Source organism: Lepidothrix coronata, unplaced genomic scaffold (genome assembly GCF_001604755.1).
Source record: "Lepidothrix coronata isolate B3197 unplaced genomic scaffold, Lepidothrix_coronata-1.0 Scaffold127, whole genome shotgun sequence".
NCBI lineage: Eukaryota > Metazoa > Chordata > Aves > Passeriformes > Pipridae > Lepidothrix > Lepidothrix coronata.
In genome coordinates, this window is record NW_016690307.1 from 1464650 (window position 1) to 1484875 (window position 20226).

At 36.1% G+C, this 20226-nt stretch overlaps 1 protein-coding gene across 1 annotated transcript; it reads left to right on the forward strand.

Annotated features, from left to right (window-relative positions):
- The first annotated feature begins 639 nt into the window (after nucleotides 1–639).
- On the forward strand, nucleotides 640–19214 carry ATP6V0D2 (ATPase H+ transporting V0 subunit d2). Its single transcript, XM_017826463.1, has 8 exons — nucleotides 640–886; nucleotides 7114–7285; nucleotides 8553–8731; nucleotides 11390–11469; nucleotides 13290–13367; nucleotides 16637–16813; nucleotides 18176–18253; nucleotides 18786–19214. The coding sequence occupies exons 1-8, from the start codon at nucleotides 757–759 to the stop codon at nucleotides 18945–18947; spliced, it is 1056 nt and encodes a 351-aa protein (XP_017681952.1). The 5' UTR covers nucleotides 640–756; the 3' UTR covers nucleotides 18948–19214.
- The last annotated feature ends 1012 nt before the right edge of the window (nucleotides 19215–20226 follow it).

The window sequence follows — 20226 nt, forward strand, 5'->3', positions numbered from 1 at the left end:
AAATCAAGAAATCTAAAAAAGCACTAAATTTGAATACAACCAGAGTATTTTAACTTGGACAAACTCTGGTTTTGAGGCAAATTCTGGATACTGACTTTCAAGGACAATGAAAGTCAAACCCTTCAAAGACTTTTCACCTATGTGCATGATCTAATGCTCACAGTAATTATTAGGAGGCTCTTATACTTTGTATACTTATTTCTTTATAGAGATGAGCAGCAGAAAATTTCCAGCAAGCAAAAATGTAAAAACCAAAAGGTATGCAGGCACACTAAAAAAAAAAAATCTAATCTCCTTAAATAGACTATGTTCTGCCACAGCCCTCTATTTTAGTGCTGAAATACTTTTCCAAAAGATGCTCACAGATAACTTCCTGTTTATAATACAGATAAGAAATAAAAAATTGTTATTCAAGCTTTCTAATGTGCTTTCTTGTTCTTCAATCAGTGCAGAGCATCCTTGTAAGAAGTAGTTAAAACTTGTACTTCCTTTTTGGCTTCTCTTTCAACAATAATAGGTTCATTTTCTGGCTCTGACAGGAGGGAGTTGGATTTTCTGGCTGGCTGTTGTTCCATCAACTAAACTGGAACTACAATACAGCAAGAAACAGGAAGAAACCAGTTGGTAAAACACAATCATAGGCTGGCAGGAAATCAGTGACTATTTGTCACTCCTTCCAAAGAGGAGAGAAACAGTTGGTGGCAGATATTCAGTACCATCAAGTATCCAGCAGAGAGATTTAAACTTTTATTCTCCATGCCGGGATACTCAGAGTTTTATTTCAGTGTAGACCATGGCTACTTGGAGGGTCTGGTCCGAGGGTTCAAAGCTGGGATCCTGAAAAGTGCAGACTATGTCAATTTAGCACAATGTGAGACACTTGAAGGTAAGTCTGATGTTTTATTTTATTTGGGAAGAAATACTCTTGCTTAGACATTTGAAGAAAGCAATGTAAAAGACTGAAGTATTGAGAGCTTATCTGAAAACCCAGAGATAACCCTGATGTCCTCTGAAGAACTGTTCTTATATTTAAGTTAATAGCTTTCCACAGACTGCGATTTGTGTACAGACTATGATTTGCAAAGCAGTACAGAGGATGGGATTTTCTGGTTTACTGATAAGGTTTGAAAATCTCATCCATGGAGTTCTTATGTAGATGGATAACCTTTTCACAGATTTTAACCATGCTATAGAACAGTTCAGGTATTGAAGTTTCATATCATTTCAGCTGGATAAAATAGTTCCTAAAATCTTATTAAAAGCTTACCATTTGGCTCTGAGTTTCTCTATAAAAGATATAATTTTAGTAATTTATTACTTCATGGGTTTTAGTGTAGTGAGAGACATTCTGCTTACCAGTAAGAGAAAACCAGACTCCACAGAGATAAAACTTAAGAAAATACAAAAAAAAAAAAAAGCTCTTTCCAAGGTGACTTTGCCACAGTAATAAAGAGAACACACAGTGGTTTCCAAAACAGCTTTTCATGGCCAAGACTGGTTACAGGCTGATGAAGACAGACTTGTACAAAGAATCACACACCTCCAGACACTTGGCAGGAAAAAAATGCAAGAGAAAAAAAATCACCTTTCTAAAGGAACATAAAGTTCATTTCCCTGGCTCCAAAATGAAAGCTATGATTCATCTTGCAGATTAAAACAACTGCATATAGAAATGCACATAGATATTTACCTGTCAGCAGGATTAGATTCCTCTCATAGTTAAAGAAGAGATTGTCAGTACAGTCAATGTGATCTAGGCAATATTGAACCGTCCAAGTGCACATACCTACTTCAGTTGATAACCTAGAGAGCTGTATCAGCTCTCCATTTCATGTAATGGCAGTTCAGACACAGAGAACATATGTATAAAATCACTCTGAGAACTGAAATCTATTCCTTATGTCATCTGGACAAAATCAACAGTTTCTGTATCCTATATGTTCCAGCAGTTGTGACCTATGCAATTTAAAGACATCACAGACACTCTTGATATTGTATTTAGTTGTTTAAGTCAAAAAGTCCTGCTCCATGAGTATATAGACTTCAGAAAAAGCTAACAGAGTTAGTAAACGTCTGTAAAAGGCACAAAGGAAAGAATGGTGGGATTATTAAACCTTGCTCTCACTTCACTTCTCCCTCCAGAGGAGTTCAGTAAATGATGTCATCTAAAGCTTCATGAAGTGAAAAAATAAAATCCTGGTTACTTCTGAATAAAAAGAAAATACAAAGGTTTAAAGATACACAAGAAAAACATCTACACCCATCCCAGAAGAATCTTTGCTCATGATGATTAGTTAAGAAAAACTATCTAAATTTAAATTTTAAGTCACACTACAAGAATATTATTTACACTAGAAAATAGTTTTCAAACATTTCTGAGCTATATAAACCTTCAATATTATGAAAAGCACTCAACAGATCAACAAATAACAACAGAGAGATAAAATCCTTTTCTAATTAAGATTTATAATAGAAAGAACAAAAAGTTTTATTTTTGAACCTTATTTTTTGTAGTGTTCATTCCATTTTAAAATGTAAATTATTTCAGCAACAGAAGCAGCAGCCTTCATAAACCTTCTACAAGCACATCGCTACTACCCACTATCACTTTGCTTTTGTCTCTATTCGGCTGCATCTTTTTCTCCATTGTAATATTTTCCACTTATTATAGACAGCTAACAGATTCCTAACAGTTCCAAATGCATTATTTATAATGTAAATAAGAGAAATATTGGATTTCTACATGACACTAAACACTCTTATTTCTCTGCACATATTGGATACTGTAATATTGAACTTGCACCATGAGTGTACAGTGCACCAAAACCACAGACCTCTAAAGTAAATTTCATACATTGTCTTTTGTTTCCATTAAAAAGATTCAGCAGTGATTTGTGATGTAGTACTATGATGTGTGTCCAATAGCGCCATCAGTTCATTTCTTCACATTAAAAGGTAGTAAATTTACCCTATTCTGTATTCTGTGGCATAGCACCACACCACAAAAAATGGCCTTAGTTAAAACCACTATAAATATGCTAAAACAAACAAGTAGGGGGAAAAAATCAAAATCACTCAAAGTAACCTACAAACAGAATAAAAAGGAACTTTTGATTTCAAAGTGGTTTTGATATCTCTAGAAAGAAAACCATAATGTCAGTATGGAAGAACCACAGGAAAAACTGTAGATTAATGCATTACATGTGCTTGATAATCACAGAGCAAGCATAACAGGGAAATGGAAAGAAAAAAAGGAGACTACTAACTGACTTATGATACAGTGTCCTCTCAATTCAGGGCCATACAGACAGGCTTCCAGCTTATCTTAGACATCCTTTTGGGCTTGACTGAATTACTATAATTTCCATGTGGGCAGCTTGCTACTAGTTTGGCCCTATGTCACCACCTGTTTCAAAGGAATGAGATTCCCAGAGCAATCTTGCTGGCAGTCTTTGAAATAGAAATATGAGTGTATCTTAAATTAGGTGTTTTATTCCTACCTTGCTTATTTGTGTGATGGAAAGACTCCTGCTCTGTAGAAAGGAGACTACGTCACAGGAGGACAAGCATTCCACCTCTTCTTCCAACACATCACTGAAATAAGTTTACTTAACTTGCCAGAGCCAGAACTTGCCAGCCTGTGGCGGCTGAAATAACAGTGTAACTCAAAGAAAACTGCAGTTAGTTGGCAATTTGGCTATCAAAGGGAGGAGTTAGATAAGTTCCCATGTACTTGATGCCAAGAGACCAGGTTGTCACTTTGTTCAAGTTCTCACAATATTCTTTCTTTCTGATCAGGATCATTCCTGTCTTAACTGCATCATCTAAAACTAATCTCCCTCTGTGCATTAGTTCCCTTTACACATCCTCTTAATTGTGTTTGGTTGATGTTCAGTTGTGAGCAAAATCATATTATTTAAAGTCATAATTTTCCTACATATTATTTTCCTGTATATAATTGTACGAGGAAACACACAATGCAGGTGGATGACAATCATACTGACAGCTAAAATATGGGAATTTTCTTTCCTAGGGATCTTGTGGACATGCTGAAAAACCCAGTCTAGTGCAGGTCTCCAAGAGGGCCTAAGAAAAGGAATAGATATAATCAATAAAAAGTTTTGGTGGAGTGTCTGAAACCACTGGAGTGCTCAGCCATCTAATCCTTCTGGGTCACCAGGTCATGTTACTAGCAAAAGTGTCTGACTGAAATAGTCCCCCAGGTCTTACTTATGCCAACAATAGAGAACTATAATTTAAGATGAGCAGTTCACACTGTGGTTCATCTGTGGTTCATCTGAAAAGGAATTGAGGAAAGTTGGAATTCTCTGCATGTAATAAAGTAATATTATCAAATTCACTATAGGCCAAGTATTTTTACATTCTTTGCTATAAAAAACAGGAAGTAAAAATGAATAGTTTTCACAGGAAATATGGATGTGAAATCAAAATATTAATGATTTTTAAAAAATTTGGTCTTACATATTTAGACTAATTTTTGTGTATAACTCTCTGTTTTTATTTATATCTTAATCTTGCTTATCTTTCTCTCTTTCTTTAGTTAGCTAGGTTTCTTTTTTGTTCATATTTGGATTATCTTTCTTCCTACACAGAAGCCTATGCTGAAACTATGACGATTTCCAAGATTCTGACTCTGACTATTGAGAGACCAATTACCTCTGCCTTCTTTTGTAAAGCTTTGTGATCACCTGTATAATTTTAAGAAGCAACTGATTTACACTGCTAGTATAAGTTCAGTCTATTGAAGGAAGATCTAGAGAAATGCTAACAGATCCAGAGTGCTAGCTGAATAAGGCTGTACTATCCAAGAGTGTGTTGATGTGATTTGATATGGTTTTGATGGTTAGACTATTTGGTGGATAAGAAATGGCTGAGTGGTTGCATCCAGAGAATAGTGGTCAATGGCTAAATGTCTAGATGGAGCTCAATGACAAGTGGTGTCCCTCAGGGGTCCATACTGGGACCAGTGCTGTTTAACATCTCCTTCAATAACACAGACAGTGGGATTGAGTGCACCATCTGCAAATTTGCAGATGACACCAAGATGAGGGGTGCAGTTGACACACCTGAGGGATGGGATGTCACCCTAAGGACCTAGAAAAGCTCAAGAATTGGGCACATGGGAACCTCATGACATTCAACAAGGCCAAATGTAAGGCCCTGCACCTAGGTCAGGGCAAACCCTTGTATCAGTACAGGCTGAGGCATGAAGGAATTGGGAGCAGACTTGTGGAAAAGGACTTGGGGATACTGTTGGGTGAAAAGCCAGGCATGAGCTGACAATGTGTGCTCACAGCCCAGAAAACCAGCTTTGTCCTGGGCTGTATCAAAAGAATCGTGGCCAGCAGGCTGAGGGAGGCAATTCTTCCCCTCTGCTCTCCCCTTGTGAGACACCACCTGGAGTACTGCATCTGTCTCTGTGGTCCACAACATAGGAAGGATATGGACCTGTTGGAGCAAGTCCAGAGGAAGGCCTTGAAGATGACTGAAGAGCTGGAGCACCTCTCCTATGAGTAAAAGCTGAGAGAGTTGGGATTTTTGAGCCTGTAGAAGGCTCCAGGGAGACGTTATTGCAGACTTTCAGTACCTAAAGGGGGCTTACAAGAAAGATAGAGACAAACATTTTAGTAGGGCCTGTAGTAATAGGTCAAAGTAATGGTTATAAACTTAAAGAGAATAGATTCAGACTAGTTATAAGGAATAAATTGTTTACAAGAAGAGTGGTGAAATGCTGGAAAAGGTTGACCAGAGAGGCTGGAAACATTCATGGCCAGTTTGGATGGGGCTCTGAACAACCCTGAGTGGCAGCCAACTTGCATAGACAACTCTGAGATTTATCTCAGTAAGCTAGAGTTCTAGATGTAGGAGTTTGAATTCACAATTGTACTAGTTGCTTTAAGTCTCGGTGAAGGCAACCTTATTGCATACTAAGAAATGCATGGGGAAACAGGCAAAAGTAGCTACTGTACTGATAAATGCATACCCTGCTAATTGCAAATTAACTTCCCTTATGGGTACACTCTTATTTCAGTCAGTGGGAGTGTTGTCCTTTTCCATAACTATCAGTTCAGATTTTAGATGGAAAACTAATTATTATGAATGCCTAAATCATGTAGCAATATCCCAATCTATAATTTACAATAGTTTCTATATAGCATTTGAACATAACTATGCATTGCAGCAGGAGATTTTCTAAAAGGAAATGTTAAACTCCTTTGAACACTAAGAACTGATTCAAATTCTTACTTTTCCCTCATGGTGAAAAATGGATAGCAGAGAAAATTTGTCAAACAAATTCTTTGATATCATGAAAGCTTCTTTCAACTTTGTGGTATAAACAACTCATTTTCCTCAGTCACCAGGGTTGAGAGCTCAAATGGAGTATGTCACAATAACCCAAGTTTCTGGAACAGCTTCTTAAGATTTTCTAGTCACAGCCATAATTCATACAAAGCCAAACCAGAAATGCTAAGAGTGTAACTCTGCCCTCTCAAGTGTTCCGCTGCAGAAGTCATTTGGAGTCCAGAATGTGAGCCAGGCGAGATGTGTTCTCTCCTCTTCTTCAGGCAGCCTGATAACAGAAGACTATAATCTTACCTGAGATTTAAACGTTTCATATAAAAATTTAAGATCTTAACAAAGTTAAAGAATGATTCCTATTGATGCATAACAGTCCATAGGAGTGCAGCAGACGAAACAACTAATGTACTTAAATGATGCAAAATCAGTGAAACTAAAACATTGAATAATCCTGATGAGGAAGAGACTAGAGATAGTAGTAAGTCACACTCTGTGTGGTATGGTTGAAAAGCAAAGCTGCTGGTGAAACTTCTGACAGAGGTGTAAATTATTTGTTCTTTCCTGTAGCATGCAGTAAGTCTTACTGGTAGAAGACAGTACAAGTTTGCATTAATTTTGCTTTTACACTATATATTAAACCTACGCAAAAAACTTTTCAATAGAGTATGATCAGATACTTAATATGAAAATATGTAAGAAATTAACATTTAATTTTTTTAATTTGGTTAAATAACAGTTAAATTTGATAAAATAACAGTTTATTCTCATGTTCTTCCCTGAATCTAATTCCAGACCTGAAGTTACATCTACAGACTACAGACTATGGCAACTTCTTGGCTAATGAAACTGGGCCTCTCACTATTTCCACCATCGATGATAAACTAAAAGCAAAACTGCTCACAGAATTTCATTACTTTAGAAACCATGCTTTTGAACCACTTGCCACTTTTCTGAATTTTATCACGTAAGTAATATTATCACATAGATTACCATGCAGACTCAAAAGAAAAAAGCAGTTAAAAGTTAAAATAGTGTAAATGCAATGTGTTGGAATTTCTATTAAATTTCAAACCCAGCAAAATTACTTTGATACTGCAACATTTACATACTTTATTTGCAAATATAAGTTCGTCATACACATGTATATGTATAAATACTATCTATATATGTATATAAATATACTATATATATATGAAGAATTATTGTCTTTGCAACTATTTATTTTAAAGAACAGAATCACATTCTTTATGTGTACAGTGGTGGGAGAAGTAGTAGATATTGGGGAAAATGGTTATAATTTTCAATCACCTTTTAAGTCAGAGAACTTGCAAACCTGAAGTTTGGCGTGGTGATTCATGCAAGATTAACAATTTCATGATGTACAGGGCAGTGATTTAATTCCTCAGCATCCTCCTCTAGACCTTTTTTAAAAAGGGGAACAACACCACATCCCACACCTATCATACTTTTTATACTATTTGAACATTAAAATCAGAACTTTATGTTGCATATTGCAAGATACTTAGATCCAAGTAGCTATTTTTAAAAGTTCAACTGCTGTTTGATGCAAGATGAAGAGAAAGCTCTGATCTAATACCATCATAAACAGATGAAAGTTGTAAATAACTGGCTTAAACAACTTTAAGAACAGGGATCTGCTTTATAACAGTATAACAACATGGATTAGCCGAACGTCATAAATATCCCAAGGGAGTAGCACTCCCATTTCCAAGTCACTGACAAAAACTCTTATCAGCCTCTTTGACAATAAAACTAGTAAGAAGATGATAGAAAACTTCTACTGAAAAGAGTACTTTTAGTGATAGAGAAGAAATATGTGACAATCTGTCCTTAGTTTCCTCATGGGAGGATGTTTAAAGGTGAGTGAAAAGAAAGGCCTAAGACTGGACATCCGCATGAACTCTGCTGTTTTAGTGCAAAGATTACCATGCACTTCTCTGTCCCGTATGTCCTGCTTTAAAAAAGTCTGTTTTCCAAATCAGTCATGTTGTTTAAAACTAATGTGGTATTACTTACTGTTTATTTGTGGTGTTACTTGTTGTTTCAATATTTCTGTTGTTTTTTGATGAACTGTTGATACAGAGTGAACATACATACTAATAATACTTTTTAGTATTATTGCTAATTTTCAAAAATCTTAGGTTTGTATTTTTTCAAATGAAAAGTCATCATAAAGATTTCTTTTTCTTTACTTTTTCTTTCAAATACAGATACAGCTATATGATTGACAACGTAATTCTTTTAATAACTGGCACATTACATCAGCGACCCATAGCTGAACTTGTTCCCAAGTGCCATCCACTGGGAAGCTTTGAGCAAATGGAAGCTGTCAGCATTGCCTCAAACCCCACTGAGCTCTACAACGCAATTTTGGTTGACACACCATTAGGTAGAAACATTAAATTGTTTCTTACTTTCTTCTTGAAACTACTAATCCTGTATTCTTAAGAATAACATATTTCCTACTGGATATGTTGTTTTGGTAACACAAAACATGAAGTGTGGATCAAGCACTTCTGAAGTGGTGTTCAGGACATATTCTAGCAACATTTATTAACAGCTTCTATATCCACCTTGGACAGCAGACAGAAAGAAGACATGCTACTCAAGAAGGGTAGTATATGTCTTTTATATATGAAATAGTCACTGATTTAGAGCATCTAGGTTTTTATTTCAACATCTACATCTACAATTTAAAAGTATATCCTCACTAAAGGTCAAGCATATAGTTGTGGTAGAACCCAGATTCCTTCTTGAGATTTGGGCATGGTTCAAACATAAAGAGAAGTCCTACTCTGAAGAACTAAATTTAAAAGCAAAACAGAGTAAAGTTTGGGAATGTCACATTATGAAATCAAGATGAAATTCTGCTCAATGTGCTGCTGCAGCCAATATGAACAAAAACTAACAAGTTGTTGTGCACTACTGTGAAGGGTACCGGGGGTTAGATGGAACTGGATGGATCTAAACATATGTGAAACCATCATGTGCCCTCATCTTCAGGCCATGAATGGTTTTGGGTTCTGCTTTTCAAGAGGGTGTGGTAGGTTGATCCCAGAGAGAAAACAGATTTCCGCCCAGCCACTTGCTCATGCCCTACTCCCAGCACAAGTTAAGATCACCTAAAAAGTGTTGTTGCAGGCAAAGCAGACTCAACTTGGGGAAAATTAACTTGATTTATTATTGATTAATATATGTGATGTAATTAATAATTGATCCAGACAATAGGAAACAAGCAGAAATGAATGAAACATTTAGACACTCGGGGAAAACACCTTTCTCCAGCCTTTTCCACTCCTTCATTCCAGGCTCTTCTCCCTTTCCCCCTTAATTATCACCACAAGTTACACTGCATTCCTCTAGAGAGGCAGTGAGTGTCACAAGGAGTGGGGAGAAGTTTAGAGACATGACATCAAAGAACAGTTTAGGTTGGAAAGGACCTGAAAGATCATCTAGTTCCAACCCTTTCCACTAGCCTAGGTTGCTCAAAGCCCCATCCAACCTGGCCTTAAACAATTCCAGGTGTGGGGCAGCCACAACTTCTCTGGGCAACCTCTTCCAGCATCTCACCACCCCCACAGTAAAGAATTTCTTCTAATATCTAATCTAAACTCACTGTCTTTCAGTTTGAAGCCACACCTTCTTGTTCTATCATGCTCTTGTAAAAAGTCCAGATTTGGTTTTCAGGTAGGCCCCCGTTAGATACACCTGCTTGGCTGAGAGGCTCAGCTGTGCCCTGTGGTGGATCCCGGTTGGAACTGGCTGTGTCCAGCAATGGGCAGCCCTGGCTCTCCCTCACAGAGGATGCCCTGCAGCACATCCCCGCTGGCGCTCAGGCACTAGCAACCTGTACAGTGAAATCAGAGAAGGGACAGAGCAGGACAGCTAGAATGAACAGTGCTGCCATGCATGGACAGACTAAAAGGCTTTTGGAGTGGACAAGGCTGATAAAGAGATAAGGACAAGGTTTACAGAGTCCTAAAGGCGGCGGTTTGTCCACAGTAAGCTGCGAACTGCTGCTTACCAAGTCCTTCAGAAGACCAAATCCCAGCAGAAAACCAGTTTTAAAAGAGGTAAACTAAACCATCTTGGTTTTTTGTTTTTGTTTTTGTTTTTGTTTTTGTTTTACACAGCTGGTAGTAAATTTCTGGAATTTTTTTTTTTTGCTAAACTATTTTGTAAAAGAAGAGAGTAGTATTAGGTCTTTAAAACAGTCTATGGGGAATAGATCTACAAGGAGATAATAATGGGAACTCTCAGGGCCACACCTTCTGATGTTCTCCATCCAAAATCTGGATGCTGCAAGAGTAGGAAGGGAGAAGACCACAGAACATGTCCAGGCTCACCTGCTCTCCTTAAATACTATCTTCCATTGACACAGTCTGAGACAACACTGACATGCAGCACTACTTTGCCCCACTGGCATAGCTCAGGAACAGTGAGAGTTTGGCACACTTTTGTGGGTTATGAATACAGTATTTTTAAACAGTCCAGCTGCACAAATGAACTTTGTCCAACTGTCTTCCTGCTCAAAAGTTTGCTCTCTAGTCAGTTCTGTGCAGCAGCCGGAAGCACAGATGGTCAAGGTCAAAGTTTGTGCCCTTTACCAGTTGCAACCTGTTGCCTTTCCCCCACTACAGACATACTCAAAGAAGAAGAAGGAAAATAGGAAAGAGGATTCTCCTTAACAATTGAAGAACACCTACATGATTTAAGACAAAAATTCTTTTTCATGTGCCTCACTAGAAAATCTCCATAATACCCAAACCATATACTTCAGAGAAGATTAGGGCTTTCATTAGCATTCCCATCTGATTCTCTTTGGAGACGTGGACTCTGGCTGTGGTACTGATTGATTCTGATTAAAATAGGAGGGAGTAGGAGGATAAGGGGAAATCAAGAGGATTTCTCTTCCCCTCTGTTATATCAGCCTTTCTTGTACAACAGAAACCTCAGATCCTTGTTCACACACTGGTGAGCAATAGACAGGAGATGCATATTATCAGCATGCAGATTTATACTGCAATATTGTAAACTCTCCTTTCAGCTGCTTTCTTTCAAGACTGCTTGTCTGAAAATGACCTGGACGAAATGAACATTGAAATAATGCGCAACAAACTCTACAAGGCAAGTTTTTGCAACATAACAATAATATTTGGGATTTCTCAAAGCCTCTCAGAAAAGGTCAGGATCCTGTTTTATGGAGGGGGAAACAGAAGTATGGTGAGATAAAGCAAGCTGTCTGAGATCATCTGGTTGATTTCAAGTCCAGGAATCAAATCCAGCTCCTTTCATTTTTACTCCACTCTTTGGGGAGTTTTCCAATTTTAGTTCTGCATCCAAATTCTAATTTAATATCTCATTAATGAAAATGCTTTACATGTCAGGCTAATTTCCAGATCCATTTGCTTATGAATAACCCAGTTATCTGCCAAATGCCACAGAACTGTTAGCTACTAAGTGAGCCTAGACAGACTTTTGGTTAACATTTATTTTTATTTATATAAGGAAGATTTGATTTGAAAAGGTCTAATTGTTTTGAGTCTAGCTAACATGATTTTTACTTAAGGATTTTGTATTATTTTCTTCCTTTTAAAATCCTCTTTAGCAGTGCTACAGCACAATGTTGTAAGGATATGCATCTAACGTGATTTGCATTTTCAAAGTACTTTACAAATATTAGCACACAGGTCACTACTCTTTGTTCTCTTTAAAGACTATACATTCCACTGATGGTTCCTCCTGGCACATTTTCTCCAAATTCTTTGTTATCATTCTTTCACAGTGAATGCCCCAGACTGCAGGAAGTATATTCTTACAGTGATCTGATTGAACTAGGGGGAAAGAAAAAAAATCTTCTGTTTGTCTTACAAATTATATTTATAAATTCCCAGGCCAATTCTTTATTCTTAAACATTTCACTACTTCTCTCATTCAAAACAGCATCAATTTTACCCAAGTATTTTAATTTTTTTCATGTATTTTAATTCTTTCACAGTTCTACTACACTAGACACTTTTTTTCAATTTGATAACATACATGTTTTATTCTTATATCCTCTGTGGATATTCACATTAACATATTTATATTTATTAAATCTATTTTTTATTTTTCTTCTTGCTCATCTAAGTATTAGGGGGATCATTCTGCAAAAACATGTAAATTATTAATATATCCTTTCTCCTCTGCTTCACCTGTCAGTGTGATCAATTATGCTTCAGTTCTACTATAATTCCATGTAGTAGATCCCCCTTGAGATGTCTCTACTTAAAATTCACTTAATTGCATAGTTAGTGACAGCTTCTTCTAAAAAGATTGTGTGAAGTTGTAGCAAATACATTTTGATAACCCTAAAACAGTACTGGGGAATGGAGAGGCGGGAGGAACAGCATCTCTGAGATATTTACTGTCCTTCCTGCACAGGTAGTTTGAAATGGGTGCAGATGCCAGAATCCTTAATAGATCAGAGGGCTCTGCTGACCAGTATTACAGGAGCTTCGTCTGCTGTTCTGTCCTAATCCAGGGTTTAGGGTAGAGCAGTAGGGATTAATTTGTGTATCCTCGTACTGCTGGCCTAACAGCCGTGGCATATACCCAAATCCCCTCCTCCACACACTATAAATGAAGAGTTCCCTTCAGCCATCTGCTTATTATGTAGTGGAAACTCAACGAAGCTCAAAAAGATCCTTCTTTATAGATCAAGTAAATCATAATATTTGTCCTGTTACAGTTTTTGAAAACATTTGAACTCAGATTTTAATAACGAGACATTTGCATTTTAATATTTCACCTTTCAACTAAGTAATTAAGCACATACTTGAATGTGAACTCATAGGTGGAATTATCAGAGTTAACAGAAGTATTTAAAAATGAGGTTCAGGACTATGTGCTAACCTAGTCCAGGTCTTAAGCAGTATTTAAAATATTTCTCTTCTTTTTTCATGAAGTCTTATCTTGAGGCATTTTATAAGTTTTGTGAAAAACAAGGTGGCACTACAGCAGAAATAATGAGACCTATTCTCGAGGTAAGAAAAATTTGGTCTTTATGCATTAAAGTAGTCCACAATGTTGTTATATTTATCTTATTTTGTTTTTCCTGTTCTTTCTCTCTCCATTTACGAAGCGCTCTGTCAAATGTTTACTTCTCCTCTAAATATACTTGTTTTTCTAAGATATAATATGTTCTAGGATGACTTTTACCTCTTGACTAGAGAAACAGCTAGACCATTACTAAGGAGGAGCCAGGCTCAGTTAATATTTTTCTATAATAAAGAGCAGAACGGAATAAATAGTTCACTAATCTCAAACTGTTGCCCTTTAACATTTTTCTGCATTATGTAGAAAAACTAAAGAAGTCTATTATTCTTACACTTCCTACAGCTTAAAATTAAATTTGGGATAGCTAAAGTCTGGCATTACTGTATATTTACTAATCAATAATCTTTAAGCTTCATGGCACTGTTATGTTTGTCTACTCTCCTATTAAAATTAGTGAAAGTTAGAATTGAGTGACCTTTGGAACTAGTGTCATATAAAAAAGTCCAGCATTCTATGTTATATTTTTCTCTCAACTCAGAAAACTTTAATATTTATTTTTTCCATGACATACAAAATTCCTAATGTCCTTCTCCCTAAAGCATATTCGCATCATAATGAATGATATTTTTGTCTCTGTTACTGTAACAAAAGATGCAGAAATTTCTAAAATTGAGTTCTCAGCATTCAGCTCCCTTTTTTTTCCTTCCTTTTTTTTCCCCCACATGCTCTATCACAATTCTTTGCAGAAGTTGAAAGCCAGATCACCCACTTGCTTCCTGGAGTCTTTTTTTTCTGGATAAGCAAAATTTACACCCTGGAAGCTGAACAAAATTCACTGAGCTCTGATGACATCACAATGAAAGTTTGCATTTAGGAGAGAGATAATAACCATGGCAGTTCATTCCTGAAGGAAGAATGGTTTCTGAATCACATTTTACAAAACAATATCCTAAAAGGGATTGCAGTTTCATATTTCATTTAACCAGGTCACAATGTTTCAGTCTACACTCTAAACAAAGTATTCCTAATCAAGTTAAATTGTACAGAAATTAAGCATTTTGACTATTCTTTTCTGAAAAATAGAAATCAAGAGATTGGCTGGCAGAGATAAAGACATTTCCTGCAGTTGATTCAGATTTTTCAGAAAGTTCATTTTTAGCTAGAAATTCATGCTTAGAGCAGATTACCCACCAACATTAGTTTAAGCATGTTGCAAAACTATCTTTATACCAGTGGTAACAATTTAGTCTATGATAAGCTTCTTTAAAATCCCTATCTAATGTCAGTCAGCCAGGAGGATAAACTTTTCTATGGAAGATTTCCTTTCCTATAACATTTTAATAATCTGAAGACACACACAGAGCTAATGGTTGGATTCACAAAAAGCTAAAGTTTAATTATTCAAAAGAATACTTGCTATTTATTTTGTAATCTTATATGTAAGACTACCAACCTGACTCTCTCAGAATGAGGCTGAGGTATGTAGCTCCCCAACTCCTTGACTACCAGTCATGATACCAACCTTCCACATTAAGAGTACTGCCTATCTCTCTTTCGCCTTGGATAACACACATTGCAGGTTTAACCCTGAATCTGTCAAGAAACTGCAGTACTGCACTGCAGCCAGTGCTGTGTCTGTTATCAGGGCCCCATGCTAATTCTGAACTAGTAGACATGCTACTTCTGTCTCCCATATGGAAACTAAATCACCTTGTAAATGGTCATCCTCTGACTTCACCTCTACCTACAGCAAGTTGCCAAGTAACTGCCTCATGGCCTCACTCACTATAGAGAACCTCACATGCTAATAATCTGATGAATTGAGAGGTCTGTATGGATGTGAATGATCCTGCAAATTTTCTCAAACTGGGAGCCACCTGAAGCAGAACCCAAACCTGCTAGTAGTTGCATCTAGAATATTTTTTTACCAAAAAAATATTACAAATCTAGCCCTATATTCTACATGACTTTATTGAGTTAAATAAGAAAGCATTTGTCCTTCTAAAACAGTTTCACCAGGACTGATATGCCTGATCGTATTAAAAAGGCGAGTGAAATTTGGCCCTGTTATTCATTAGCTAGAAATCTTTTTAAGTGCACTTATTTTCTTCTCTATTGTTTACTCATTTTACTCACTCCAAAGTCAGTGCCAGAGGGTGGCTGGTTCCTGTAATTGTATGAGCCAGTACACAGGAGTAGATCTGTGAATATGTGTTTAATGGCTAAAGTGGTAGATTTGTGTTGTAACTGCAGCCTTATTATTCAACAGAAAAGAGTATGTTTCTGCTTAAAATAGTTCAAATATTCATAGCATAAGAAATTTTGTAAGATGCCTAAAATATGCATATGCTGTATATACTTGGAAGATTTTCCCTGCATAATCCCTGCAATTAGCAAGGACTCTGCTGTTCTTACAACATGAAGGTAAGAAATAAAGGAAAGAAATAAAACCATAGTCAATTTAGTTCTCAAGACAGAAGAAAAAAATTAAATCAGATAGAACTGAGTAAGGTTATTTTTATTTACTATTGCATTTTTAATTCATACTGTAAGAACGGCAAGTGAAATTTTGCCTTGTACAAAAGAACAGTGTGAGATCTAGACATTGGAATGACTTTTGGTTTACTGCTGCACTAAAAATACAGATACTACTGGTATCTAAACCTGGCAGAAGAAATATAGCCTTTGATTCTATGTATTAAAAATTAACTGGTATTTGAAACACTTAAAACTTTAACTTAGTGAGTAAAAGCTTCCTCCACCGTATTAAATTAGCATTTTAAATATGTTCATTCAGAAACTATTTTTTTTCAGGATTTTCATTCAACCTTTACTATCAATAGCACCTTGAGTTACCCCAGAACAGCACTATTGATTCTCAGTCCTTTCCTGTACTATTATTATTTATAGGAGCATTATTTCATACACAAGGGTGTGAGGAGATTTTTTGTCGTCAACATCTGGGTAACTAAGCAGGGAAATGAGCAAGCAGCAGCGATGATATTTTTAGTACAAAAATCACAGAATAAAAGCTATGGTTGCAAAACCCTGTTTGATTTTCTAGTTAAAATTTAACATATACTTACAAAGAAGGATTTACAGTTTCTAAAATAAAGTAGGCTTCCAATGTTCTCAAGTCCACTTTTTTTTTTTTTTAATTTTCATAGTTTAACTTACTAAAAAACCACAAAATATCCACACAATTTAGAATTAGATGTCTAATAACACCTCTTTATTCTTTGTTTTGCGTATTAAGTTTGAGGCAGACAGACGTGCCTTTATCATCACCATTAATTCATTTGGCACTGAGCTGAGTAAAGATGACCGAGAGAAGCTGTATCCAACCTGTGGAAAACTTTATCCAGAAGGCTTACACATGTTGGCCAATGCAGATGACTACGAGCAAGTGAAGCGTGTTGCAGAATACTACGCAGTATGTAAACTAATTTAATAAAACCAAAAGCCAAAACACAAATACTTAACATCACTTGATGTCAGCAAAATTTTAAAGAGTATTCACTTAAATTAAAAGCATTTTTGAGCAAGAAAAAAATCAGCAAAGATATTAAAGTTCCCATCAAGATGTATATGGAATCAAAGGTCTTTGCTATAAAGACATTAGATATATTATTACCTTCATGCAATACAGAGATCCCCTTACAATGATGTTTAAATAAGACCAAATCCCATCCTAATAAACAAAAGTCTTCCTACTCCACTAACCCTCCCCAAATTGAGTTTCACTTCACAGCTGCTGCCTCCAAGATTTTGGAGCATAGGCATGAGTCATTTTAAAGTGAGCTGGCCAAACACTTAACATTGTGCAAAGCTGATTTGTTGCCAGTGTACCGTAAAAATTCCCTTCTGAAAAGTTTTCTCTAAATTACTAATTGACTCAAAGAAGTAGATGAAGTTGTTAATATTGATGCAAATAGTACTGCTACTAAAGATTAATCAACCTGCAACACTTGGTCTATGAATTAACTGTTGTACTCTGTCTATAACATTTGTGCTACCCCTAAGTAGGTACACAAAACAAAATGGTGTCTGATCAACTGCTTTTTTCCATAAAAACCCCACAAAGATGGATCTGATCTCGTGCATAAGCAGAACATTTGAATCATGAGTTATCATGTCAATTTGGTACAAAACAAGACTATTCATGCCACGGTGAGATATTTAGATGAACTTGGAAACCATTGTAGTAGACATGTACTGCACTCCTACTTTACTGGAACAACAAACCAAACACACAGAGGAGGAAATTACACAGAAATGCAACACATAAGAAATCAAGCCAAATATATCTGCAGAGGATGTTCCAGGATGTCATATCAGACTAATGGATTTGGGGACAATATTAATGCAGGTAAAGCAAATCCAGCTGACTACTGGAAATAAAATGAGCAGCCATGTGAGGATCAGAGTTCATCGTTTTGGCTCTATTTACAGCTCTGGCTATTTGTACAATTTGTACAAGAAGTTCAGTGCTCTCTGTTCAAAGGAGTGAAAGGTCATGTGTCATTCTACAATAAGTCTCTCTTAGTGCCTTCAGTAAATTAGTTTAAATTGTATGAAATGACAGTAAGAAATAGAAGAACAAATATGAATTTCTTTCTTTTGTTGATTATATGCTTTTAACTTTTGATTTATGAAGAACTGTAATCTATACATGAGTTCTTCTATACAGAAATATTACTTAACATAGATTAATTCATAAAGTAATGTAAGATATCTGTGCTGCACAGAATGCAAAAGTACCTTATTTCCATGGAGTGGTTGTCTATGCTTTTAGGAATACAAGGCTGTGTTTGAAGGTGTAGGGAGTGGCAGCGGAGAAAAGACACTGGAAGATGCATTTTTTGAACATGAGGTAAGAGCTTCTAACCTTAAAATAACAAAATGAAAGCTACCTGCCTGAAATAATATTTAAAACAAGAATGAGTTACTAGGCTTTTGATTCTACTACACTGCATCATTCAGCTTTGTATTCAAGAATATGGATTTTCTATGGCTGTCAACATATGGCTGAGCCAAAATAGAAGGATTTACCTTTTTAAATAAAATTAATCCAAGGACATTCTTCTGAAGACGACTTATAGGGTTGTCAAACCTGAGAGTCTATCCAAAAGCCATCTCATATTATCCACTTAATGAAATTTCTTTTGAGTAGTCTACTGAAGAAGGTATTTCACCACTATCCTTTATTTCCTGTAATGTTACTGTAGTCTATGTCCAAAATTAATCCACAGATGACATTCCAATTACATATATACTCAAGAGACTGCTAAATATAGTCACGGTTGCAAAGTTACATAGAAATCTTGATCAGAAAAGCTACCATAAAAAATCGCATTTGCTTTCTTTGATATTTTTTCATAACACGTGTTTCATCTTTTCTATAGGTAAAGATGAACGTGCTTGCATTCAACAACCAGTTTCATTTTGGAGTATTTTATGCCTATGTGAAGTTAAAGGAACAAGAATGCAGGAATATTGTATGGATTGCTGAATGTATTTCTCAGAGACACAGAACCAAAATTAACAACTACATTCCAATTTTCTAAATCTGAGAATTTATAATGCCTGAAAAGATGCATAATTTCTTAGAATATAAGAAAAATATGTTTTCAAAAGTTAGATCTTACCACAAGTTTTAAATTGTATTAATAAGCCTCCTTATATATACCAATGTAAGAAAAAAAGTCTTGCAATTAGAGATATGAGTACTTCATAAACAAATATTCATGGTAATATTCATAGTTTTGTTGGTAGATTTGTTCCTCACTCTCCTATTTTAATTTAATTGATCAATAAAAACTTCCTGTAAGGTCTCATGTACATATTCTTTCTCTTTTGTGGAAGCAATCTTTGTATCAATGACATTTGAAAAGCTCTTTAATGGCTTATTTTTGAATTAATGGTTTTCTCAAAGGGCAAATTGAACCACTACTATCTCACACTTATGGTCTTTTTCATGGCATGCAAGACTGTATGAAGGAGTTAATACACTAATAAGAGAGAAAGTCTGAGATTTCCCTTAACGAATCCCAAGAGGGAGCTTCTTGACCCTATCTAACTGTAACACCTCTCTGCAACTAAATGTAAATCACAAAATCACAGAAGACACCAAACTGGAAGAGACCCACAAGGATCATGGAGGCCAGTGCTTAGCCCTGCACAGGACCATAAGTAACTCCAGTTTCACTGAAAAGTTTTCATTTATTCCTTTATGGTCAAATGAGGAGCACTGTAAGTGTCAAACAATGGGCCTCTGATCTACTCCACAGAAGTAGAGTAGATATACAATATAAATATCTCCTCCCAGCACACCAAAGACACTGTCTTTATGTATGCACTAGAGAAGATTATGAAACATGAATGAAAATACCAACCCCGTCTGTATCAGTTTTACATCAGACACAAACAACACCAGCTCTGAGCTATTTGAGGACCTGGCTAAGATCAGTAACTAAAAATAGAGTGAACAGTTGAAACCAGATTGTAGCAGGACAAGATTAATTCTGCTGAAGAAAAAGGAAGGATTTTGAAAGCTGTATCAACATTTTGCCTTCCTACTTCATTCAAAGAGTTTGCTCTTTTATCTTTGAAATAGGCCATACCTTGACTTTCTGCATGACTACTCAGTTTCAGGCTGCACAACAGCAAATTGCAGTCTTCAGCTGACTGTTCCTCCAGTAATATGATACAGAAATACAATCCATTTCCTGCTGAGTAGACAGAAAAATAAAATATATCTGTTGTCAACACCTCAGACTTATGGAAAACGTTAACGTATCAAGGTTTTAAGAACTGAGATATAACATAGCTCTCTTTAATATGTAC

What these genes read in the sequence shown, in the direction of transcription:
- ATP6V0D2 (XM_017826463.1), top strand. Translation starts at nt 757, where the DNA reads ATGCCGGGATACTCAGAGTTTTATTTCAGTGTAGACCATGGCTACTTG. An exon ending in TAATGAGACCTATTCTCGAG is followed by an intron (nt 13,368 to 16,636) that starts GTAAGAAAAATT and finishes TTGCGTATTAAG; the next exon opens with TTTGAGGCAGACAGACGTGC. An exon ending in ATGCATTTTTTGAACATGAG is followed by an intron (nt 18,254 to 18,785) that starts GTAAGAGCTTCT and finishes TCTTTTCTATAG; the next exon opens with GTAAAGATGAACGTGCTTGC.